Source organism: Epinephelus moara, chromosome 20 (genome assembly GCF_006386435.1).
Source record: "Epinephelus moara isolate mb chromosome 20, YSFRI_EMoa_1.0, whole genome shotgun sequence".
Taxonomy (NCBI): domain Eukaryota; kingdom Metazoa; phylum Chordata; class Actinopteri; order Perciformes; family Serranidae; genus Epinephelus; species Epinephelus moara.
Window position 1 is genome coordinate 5856560 of NC_065525.1, and position 11261 is coordinate 5867820.

Genomic DNA, 11261 nt, shown 5'->3' on the forward strand with positions numbered 1-11261 from the left:
ATTGTTTCATTTAAAACCCATTGTGGTGGTGTACAGAGCCAAAATGACGACAACTGTATCATTGTCCAAATAATTATGGACCTGACTGTATCTGTCACAGTACTGTTGCCTAATCCTGAATATTGATTTACCTTAAAGGGAGAATTCTTCACCTTTTTCGTGGATGTCCAAAAAGGTTGGTGGTGAATGTAGTCAATTGAAGGAATAAACTCGCAGTGCATGCTAAACTGACAGAGAAAAAGAAGTTTAGCAGCTGCAAAATCGCTCCTTCCTCCTTCCATGTATGTCATTTGATGCAACATGAATGGAAAGAGGAAGAACCAAAGGCTATTTCGGATTAGATTTCCAGTATCTGCCTCCAGGTAGCCAGGGGGTGAAATCTAGATAAGTGGTTCCCAATTGGTAGGTTGTGGTCCACAAAGTGGGTTGCGAGTCTATTCTGAATGAACCGCAAGTGACTCACAGGTGTGTCAAGTTTGTAAAAACCACACTTTATTTTAAAGGACAGTGAATTTCCGGCACAGAGCTTTTATGTTGAAGTACGGTAGAGTAATGAACAACTATGTAACAGAGACAGCAAACTAGCTCGATATGGCCAAATATACGCTGAACAAAAATATAAACGCAACACTTTTGATTTTGCTCCCATTTTTCATGAGCTGAACTCAAAGATCTAAAACATTTTCTATACACACAAAAGACCATTTCCCTCAAATATTGTTCACAAATCTGTCTAAATCTGTGTTAGTGAGCACTTCTCCTTTGCCAAGATAATCCATCCCACCTCACAGGTGTGGCATATCAAGATGCTGATTAGACAGCATGAATATTGCACAGGTGTGCCTTAGGCTGGCCACAATAAAACCACCATTTGCCTCACGCAGTGCAACATATCTCCTTCGCATAGAGCTGATCAGGTTGTTGATTGTGGCCTGTGGAATGTTGGTCCACTCCTATTCAATGGCTGTGCGAAGTTGCTGGATATTGGCAGGAACTGGAACACGCTGTCGTATACGCCGATCCAGAGCATCCCAAACATGCTCAATGGGTGACATGTCCGGTGAGTATGCTGGCCATGCAAGAACTGGGATGTTTTCAGCTTCCAGGAATTGTGTACAGATCCTTGCAACATGGGGCCGTGCATTATCATGCTGCAACATGAGGTGATGGTCGTGGATGAATGGCACAACAATGGGCCTCAGGATCTCGTCACGGTATCTCTGTGCATTCAAAATGCCATCAATAAAATGCACCTGTGTTCGTTGTCCATAACATACGCCTGCCCATACCATAACCCCACCGCCACCATGGGCCACTCGATCCACAACGTTGACATCAGCAAACCGCTCACCCACACGACGCCACACACGCTGTCTGCCATCTGCCCTGAACAGTGAAAACCGGGATTCATCCGTGAAGAGAACACCTCTCCAACGTGCCAGACGCCATCGAATGTGAGCATTTGCCCACTCAAGTCGGTTACGACGACGAACTGCAGTCAGGTCGAGACCCCGATGAGGACGACGAGCATGCAGATGAGCTTCCCTGAGACGGTTTCTGACAGTTTGTGCAGAAATTCTTTGGTTATGCAAACCGATTGTTGCAGCAGCTGTCCGGGTGGCTGGTCTCAGACGATCTTGGAGGTGAACATGCTGGATGTGGAGGTCCTGGGCTGGTGTGGTTACACGTGGTCTGCGGTTGTGAGGCCGGTTGGATGTACTGCCAAATTGTCTGAAACGCCTTTGGAGACGGCTTATGGTAGAGAAATGAACATTCAATTCACGGGCAACAGCTCTGGTGGACATTCCTGCAGTCAGCATGCCAATTGCACGCTCCCTCAAAACTTGCGACATCTGTGGCATTGTGCTGTGTGATAAAACTGAACATTTTAGAGTGGCCTTTTATTGTGGCCAGCCTAAGGCACACCTGTGCAATAATCATGCTGTCTAATCAGCATCTTGATATGCCACACCTGTGAGGTGGGATGGATTATCTCGGCAAAGGAGAAGTGCTCACTAACACAGATTTAGACAGATTTGTGAACAATATTTGTGAGAAATGGTCTTTTGTGTGTATAGAAAATGTTTTAGATCTTTGAGTTCAGCTCGTGAAAAATGGGAGCAAAAACAAAAGTGTTGCGTTTATATTTTTGTTCAGTGTAAGTATGATGCTGATATACAGTATATTAAATTGTGTGGACCTTGAACTAATGACTAAGGTGAAATTTGGATCCCTGGCTGTACCAGTTGGGAACCACTGTTCTAGAGTTGTTGTTCCTTGAGTTTCTACTGATGTTTCTAGAGTTTCTACTGATGTTTCTAGAGTTTCTACTAATGTTTCTCGAGTTTCTACTGACGTTTCTAGAGTTTCTACTGATGTTTCTAGAGTTTTTACTGATGTTTCTAGAGTTTCTATTGATGTCTCTGGAGTTTCTACTGTTGTCTCTGGAGTTTCTACTGCTGTTTGCATAGTTTCTACTGTTGTTTCTAGAGCAGTGGTTCCCAGATGGTAGGTCGTGGTCCAAATGTGGGTCACGGGTCCATTCTGAATGGACCTCAAGTGACTTGCAAAAGAATCAAGTTTTATGTGGAAGCGCGGTTTCCTGCTGTAGAGTAACATACAGCTAATTAACAGACACAACAACTGGCTCAAGGATAAGACCAAATGCAAGTATGAAGCTGAATATCTTAAACTGTGTGTACCTTGAACTAATGACTAAGGTGAAATCTGGACCCTATGGATGTACCAGTTTGGAACCACTGATCTAGATGACTGCATTTCCAGCAGCGAAAATGGCATTCCAAAATATAAGTGCAGAGGATATGGAAAAGGATACATTTTACAGTGTTTTGGCTGAGTTGGATATTAAGCCGTATTAATTTGAGCCACCATATTGCTGAAGAAATGCAGTGGAGAGAGGCTGAGCCTGCAGCAGTTCTGCAAGAGTCATGGGTGAGCCTCCAGAAGCTGAGCTGCTGAGAGCAAACAGCGACTAGTGGTGCTTTTGCTCAAATTGCCCCATGATGCCAACAGATAACAAGGCTTCATGCGCCACTGAGCAACTTTCATGGGAATGAACGGGGCCCTGCCTCCAATGATGTATCCAGTTCTCTACATATGCCCCAAGCCTCCAGGAACCACCTGAGCTTTGAAGTCAATTTTTTTTTAGTGGCCAATTACATCGTCACATGATGCCATGGGCCCAAAAAGACTTTCACGTTGACTTACATTAGGAAAGACACATCTGTAAATCAGTGGATGCATTTTTTTAAATAACTGAAATGTGAAATGACTTGTTTCACCACTGAAGTTTGATCCTTTCGGCCCAATAACATTTGGAAAGTCTAGTAGAGCCTCAAGATTAAATTATTTTACTCCCATTCAAATTAGCAAAGCACTAAACTGGAAGTTAGCTTTTTGGCTGGCAGAAGTTAGCCACTTGGCCACACTTTCCTGTACACACTCTATGGGCCCTATAAAATGGAAGATCTGGGTATTTTCATGCCGTGGAATAAGAGTGATTTTGGCTTCATGCACTACTGAGCAACTTTCATAGGATTAAATGGGGCCGCATTTTAAATGCTGTATCCAGATCTTTTAATACATCCATGATTCGTCAATGGTGGAAGTAGTCAAGAACACTTTTTTAACTCTAGGGTGCACTAGTGCTAGCTAGCAGCATTGTTTGTTTTAGAAAGGCCAATATTTGTTCTTTGTTTAGATTATCAAAAGGACAATAGATCATAGATGTTTGTCTCTTGCTGCCCTAACTAGTACACTAGCTAGTTGAAAAGTTTCAAATGTTGATTAAAAACATTGCAATAAACATTGTCTGTTGATACTTTGATCCTTTGACGGGAGTTGGTGCTAGAATGGACGGTCCAGAGGGACGAGTCCTGCTTGTTCACAGAGCAGGGGCACGAAATCCCCAAGGAAAAAAATGATAGAGTCCACAGCTCCACATTCAGGGGTATGTAGACACTGTCATTTTCTTCAAATTAACTCAAACAAGGACAGAAAAAAAAAAAAAAAACTCCACTGACAGGTGCATGCCTTGTTTTCATATACCAGGGATGAGAGAGCCAAATCACACATGGTGTTGGGATTTTGCAGTACCACAGAGAATGCAGATAGTGACGAAAATCCGTTTTCCACAAGCAGCCACAACCTGTCCATTAAACTGTTAGCCGAGTTTTGTTGAGTCTGACTTTAGTTTTGTCAGTGGACTTAATTTCAGTCCAGTCAGACTGTGTTCAGGTTTTAGCTTTTTTTAGCAAGTCAAATCTTTCCTTGCTGGCTGCTCAGCTCCCGGAAACTCCCCAACCAGAAAGCATGGTTTGTTACTATGACAACATTCTCATGTCATTAGTTGCAGCATTACTGCATATTTTAAAAGTGATTTTGATATTGATTTCTTCTCTTCTTTTTTTGAAATGTTTGAAATGTAAATTAAATCATGGTTAAATGTCACAAGTTGTTTTTGATGTGATGAAATTAATAGTAAAAACAATAGATTAATAATAATATGATAAATCCTAGGGCACCCTTTGCTTGTCCTCAAGGCACTGTAAGATGCTGCAGCACCCACTTTGGAAACCCGAAGGCAGACTAGCTAATTTAGGGTTAGGGTTAGATGCTTAAATGGTTAGATGGTTTAACTCTGATTGGATAAAACCTAAACACATTTATTAAAAATCTAATGTTTGCTTATTAAGTTTTAATATTAAAGATTTAAAATCCAGGTTTTCAAGGGCTTTAAAAAAGGGCACATTTGAGAAACATAAATTATTTATACAAACAGCAAGTATTATCTATCTAGTATTTCAACTGTACTATAAATCAGTGGATGAATCAAAGTGGTTTAGTAGGCAGATAAAATTACTCTGTTTTGGACATCCAATGCCAAGAACCACAGGTCAGACTTCAAAACAACATATCTGCCTGTACAAAGCTGTTATCTGTGGTTGAGCATCAAACCACCTGCTCAGTTTCAATGACATGAAGTGCTCCTCCCAACCGGCACCCCTGCCCTCAGCAATACCTCTGTATCAACATCACCTCTGTGATTACTGCCCAGCCCGCCAACAAGCCTCTGTGAATCTTAAGAGCCATCCGATGTGCAAGGCCATCATCACATCCACAGCCCTGCAGCTTTGCATTCAACATCCCCTAAATCCAGTATTACCTGATCAAGGACTGAGCTTAGTTTGTAGTCCAGGCTGTGCTTGTCTCCTCTTTGGACTCCAGAGTTCCAAAAGAACTCTCTGTTGGCTCTCTAAACTCCTCGAGCTGCAGCCAACCTTGCTCTCATCAGCTGTGAATTCTACCACTTCAACCACTTCCTGTACGTCCTCTAAAATTAAATTCAAAATCCTGGGAATGGCTTACAAGACTAAGAAGGGTGCTCTGATCTCTCCAGGACCTTTAATTCCAGCCAGTGCCTTTTTACTCTCACTAATTCTGCTCTGCCTTTCCTGAGAAGCTCTGACCAGCACTCTTCCACTGCTTCATTCAACTCCATCTTGTTTCCATCTTGACATGCAGCAAAGGGCCACAGGCCCGGCCGCTGCGGCCTTATACATGGGGCACCTGCTCTATCCACTTAGCCACTGATGCCCCTATGCTTGTAATTTTGATGAAGAAATTTACTCTTACTCTACTGTTGTAGTTGTCATCAGTGTTGGGATGTAGTGAAGTACATGTAACTAGTAGTTTAACAACTCATTGTAGTAGCTTGCTGGTAGGTCAACTACATTATTTTTTTAAACAGTGATTCATGTAGTTAGTAGTAGTTAGATTATGTTTTATTTTCCATTTTTTTGTGTAGTTAACTACAGAAACAATTTGTATGGAGCCCGAGAAGTGACATAAACTCAATTTTTTTGCTGGCCTGTGACTTTGCTTTATATTTTGTTAAAAGTTTGTATCATATGTAGGGGTGGGGTAATAAATTGAATATACTCGATGTATCACAGCTTGTTCCAGGAACGATATTTAAAATGACTATAGAGCAAACATTGAGTATAAATGGTCACGTCATTTTTTTAGCCACCAGCGTGAGACTGGATTTGGCATTTTGATTTTTTTTTTTTGATTTTCTCGCTCTCTCCCCCTCACAGACACACACACATAAAGAAAGACTCAAAAACACAATATGTCACACACACTCCTCTGCCTGTCCAGGTCACTTTCTCCCAAACATTAGTGTGTGAGCAGGTGCAGCGTGTTTCTCATTTACTCACATTTTGAAACCATGGTACACCGATGCGACTTGCAAATATTATTAATATTTTAACTTAAGAGCTATGAGGGGCTTTTTTTTCAGCTTACAATGAATAACTCATCACATTTAACAGCACCACGGTTACAGTTTAACTTAATGAATTTAATGATCACGTGAGCAAAGAAAGAGTGTTTCTTATGCAGGGCCCCAGACCACGACAATTTAGTCACATTTTGCGACCATGGAGCACCAGTGCGACTTGCAGGTACTATTAATATATGAAGTGGAGAGCGGTTAGTTTGTTTAAGCTCACAGTGAGTAAATTCTCATGTTTAACAGTGTTGCTGTAATGGTATAACTGTGTGCTAACTGCTAACATCTGACTCTTGACCAGAAGCGTCAAGTTCACTGCATAAACACTTCTGGCCTGAGATGAGCCAGGTGCTTCAAAATAAAAGCACCAGTGGTTCCACTGTTATTTGTTTGATTATTGAAATACTTTATTTAACCTTATTATAACAGTATTTCATTTCACGTTGTTAAAACAGTACTTTATTATGACTGTAGCTCCTTTATTTAACTGTATTGTAACTAAAGTTCATTTAATCATTTTGTATTTTAGAACTCTACATTACTTTAGAGATTTCAAAATATCAAGATTTATACTGTGTATTGGGATATAGCCTAAAAATATTGCAATATTATTTTTTAGCCATATTGCCAGACCCTAATTATATGTACATTGTCACCTTGATCATGTTTTTACAGAGTAGTCTGAAGCAGATAGATACACAGTTACCACCATATATCTGCCTTATTAAGTTGTCATGGCAAATGTGTGAGCATACAGCTGCCAGTTAACACATATCATGAACACAGAGCAACAGCTATTATGACAAATGTAAGAGATAAAAGGAGAATGTACTGTATTTAGGACTGTTTGTTATTTATGAGGGTGGAGGGGGTGGTGCAAAAAGGGAGAGGCATGTATAATAATTTTTTAAGCACACAAATTGCCAGAATTACACCATTTCAGATTGCCAAAATAAATCATTACAAATTGCCAGAATTAACCATTAAAATTTGCCAAATTAAACCATTACAAATCCCTTGTGATCTCTGCCAATAGCTGGATCTGTCCACCATTCTTCAACAGCTAGTCATTACCTCTGTCCGTCTGTTCACAAAGCTTTTTTTTTTTTTTGGTTCATTTTATTGGGGGGGATTTTTAAAAAGATTTCAAAACATCCAGACCATTAATTATAAATTTAACCTCTATGTGCTGGCACCACCCACTGCAACTCATGAAAATGAGTTGAAATGAAATGAAATGACACAGCTGTTCTGTACAATGCTAACTACATAAAAATACTTAAAACAACCTTGTTGCTGTTTAAGAGCTTCCCACTCTTCTTCAATAACTTTTATGAGCTACCACATTCTTAAAAAAATATATGATAAAATATGATCCATGGAAACACATTGCTTGGTAAATGAATCACTTCATTCTGTGTCAGTGAAGTGGCAAGTCAAGAAAACATTTGCCCAATCATCGATATATTTGGAAATAACGTGAATAACACAAATGCCTCAAGTTTTAGTGCTGAATCACGCATTTGACGATCATTACATTCTTGTGACAAAAAATGACGTTAAAATCATTTCTTGTTGATTTCCTTTTCTTTTTTGTGTTTTTGTGTCATTTTGTTTTAGGTTTTTGTTTGTTTCTTGTTGTTGTTTTGTTTTTGTTGTGCATTTTGTTGTATTTTAGGTAGCCTTGTGTAACATCTTGGCCAAGAGACTACAGATGAAAAATAGTGTTTTGGCCAATAATGGCAGTTTTATACCATGTGTCTTTATTAATTTGCTCCCTTCTTTAATAAACTAAACTAAACAAATACACAGACAAGCTTCAGGTTTGTAAGAGGAAAAATGAGAGCCTAAATCTCAATGTGTTTGACAGTGGGACTGTAACATTGAGTGAGTGTGTAGTAAAACAGAATGATTGGCCAAAGTGAAAGGCTAAAAAGCTCAGGGGGGCTGCAGAGTTGCGGATTAATCTTGTTGACTTTGGTACAATAAACAACTCCTTTTTACACAAGTCATATTCATTTGACTCAGTGGCAACATAAAAGATACTGGCTATGTTATTTTACTTTTGGAAAGCCATTAATATATTATTATTAGAATTAAGGCTTTGGGAAATTAACCCTTTAGGTGAGAAATACATTGACACTTAGTCACAGAGATGTCCCTCCTAGATCATTGGCAGTTCCTGCTGCCACACATTTAATAGCAGATGTCTAGTGTTTAAGGTAATATAATAGTAATGTCACGTACTTCCATGCACAAATCGGGATTGAGCACCATTGAATGAGAACCTCATGGCACATGGCGGGTTATTTGGTCACTGGCACAAGCCAGGCTTGCCTTCAGATATGCAATGTATCACTGACTCATGAATTAATTTGTTGTCATGTCTTAAACATATTTTGTCTTTTTTCTGTCGTCCTGCAGGGCAGAACCTATTCTGCAGAGAATAAAGGAGGACCGCACCCGGGTGGTGTCTCCCTCTTTTGACAACATCAAGTATGATAGCTTTGAGATTGAAGAGTACCCGCTGTCTGCTCAGGGCTTCGACTGGGAGCTGTGGTGTCGATACCTCAACCCACCAAAGTCCTGGTGGACACAACGCAACCACACAGCCCCCATCAGGTAAACACAGGAAGAGCTGAAATACTTTGTTTTAAGCTTTACAAGAGGAAGTTGACTTCAAAAATCATACAAAGGAAAAAAAAACCTTTTAGACATTTTATTTTATTGAAGAAAATGTCTTTTTATTCTGAAAGAAGGGACACCAGCAACATAATCTGCCCGTGCAGTATTAATTTATAATCATTTCACTTGAAGCACGTTGAAGGTTTGATAAGATCACTTACTAAGCTCATTATTTTTACATTATAATTTCTTGAAAACTGATCTCCATGAATAATTATGTATGTAAATTCTGGTAAGTGTAGTGTCAATATTCTAACCCATGTTAAACCTCAGGGATGCAGAGCAGTGACAGAGCACATTAAGTGGAACACATAAAAGCTGAAGTCTTATCAGAAGCACTGGGCTGTTACACAGATCTAAGTGGAAAGCATGTACATGTCACCCCTACTATTACAGCACATGTGATGAGACATATAGTGTGTACAGTAATTGCACGTACCCTGATATGTATAGAAGGATCTAGGTCTTGTCCACCGTTGGCCAGAGAACACTACTAATATGACATTTCAGTGTATTCTCATCAGAACTCCTTGAGTACCGCCACTTTGTCAGTGGAACTAAATGTCAAAACCATGACATGTCAGGAAGCCTCCTGCATCAATTTGGAATGTTGGCAGATGGTATCTCAGCTGACACTTGTTATATACAATGTGTCTTTTCAAAATACACTTCCATTTTCACAGTTCCATTTTTACATTATTTCCATAAGTTTAGGTAACAAAAATATGTGGTTAGATTTAGAAAAAACACCATGCATTGGCTTTAAATAATTAAGATTCTTACAAATGTACGAAGTTACGTGACATTCATTACTACTGTAGCATGCCACATATACCAGCATACCACATTGCCATTAAAATAACTCCATTGACTTTTGGTTCACACAGGAAACAAACAGCTGGCTCCCAGGTGAAAGTCCTGTGTTTGTTTTTCTCATCCACCTCCACTCCCACCCATCCTATACAGACTTTTTCACTTTTTATACAGTGGTAGTTGCCAGCGGTGTCAGAAAAAGCTGCCGCTAAGTGGTTATCATATGGCAGTGTCTGTGTGCAGTGTCTGTGTGCATGGATGTCTGACACTAACATCCCCTGACGGGCGGTATTTGATGAGTTCAGTATTTGATGAGTTTGGGAGTTGCCAGTGGTGTCAGAAATAGCCACCGCTCAATGTGTATCATACAGGCGCATAGATTGTCTGTGTGCATCGGTGTTTAACATCCACTGATAAAGTGGAGGTATTTGACAAATGCAGTAGTTGCCGGCAGCGTCTGAAATAGCCGCTGCTAAGTACGTATCATACCACCACGAGTGTCTCATTGTTTTGGTTTCTGATGCTGACATCCACTGACAAAGCATCAGTATTTGACAAATTCAGAAGTTGCTGGTGGCATGCCAGTAATGGCTGCCACTCGGTGCATATCATACCGCTACAAAAGGTGCGTTTTTGCATCAGTATCTGATGGCAAAAATAAATGACAAAGCAGCAGTCTCTGATGTGTTAGGAGTGAGACGGGGCAGGAAAGATCAAGGTTGCGTAGGCTACGTTCAGGCTGCAGGCAAAAGTGGCCCAACTCAGATCAACTGACTTAGATCAGTTTAAGTGTGAAAAACAGCAATCACATGGAATCAGACCTTTTCAGTTCTGATGTAGGCATTTCATGTATGCTCCCAAATCAGATACACACACACCCATGTGGAAGTCACAATCATTGCTCTATAGGTGTCATTTCCACACGGGATTCTGGCGACATGTCCCATGACATGTCATTTTTTTGAAATGGCTGATTCTGTCTTTTTGAAAGCAAAATTTGTCAAAAATGTTATAAAATAGGCTTGCACCCAGAAATGTTGAACATTGCAAATTAGAGCATGTTCAAAAAGGTTTATTTGCACAAAGAAAACATACAGTGTAATGTAAACATTAGGGCTGTACCCAAATATTCGGATATTCAAATATTCGTTTCTATGGGTAGGTATTTGTTATGAAAATGTGGTATTCGATATTCGTTTTTTTATTTACTTTTTTTTTTTTTTTTTTTTNTAAAATAGGCTTGCACCCAGAAATGTTGAACATTGCAAATTAGAGCATGTTCAAAAAGGTTTATTTGCACAAAGAAAACATACAGTGTAATGTAAACATTAGGGCTGTACCCAAATATTCGGATATTCAAATATTCGTTTCTATGGGTAGGTATTTGTTATGAAAATGTGGTATTCGATATTCGTTTTTTTATTTACTTTTTTTTTTTTTTTTTTTT

At 39.7% G+C, this 11261-nt stretch overlaps 1 protein-coding gene across 1 annotated transcript in view; it reads left to right on the top strand.

The window, feature by feature from the left end:
• galnt18a (UDP-N-acetyl-alpha-D-galactosamine:polypeptide N-acetylgalactosaminyltransferase 18a) overlaps positions 1-11261 on the top strand; it is a 315711-nt gene that overhangs the window by 201774 nt on the left and 102676 nt on the right. The window contains exon 5 of the mRNA XM_050072241.1: positions 8741-8938. Coding sequence (XP_049928198.1) covers positions 8741-8938 — 198 coding nt within the window. The remainder of the gene's footprint in view (positions 1-8740; positions 8939-11261) is intronic.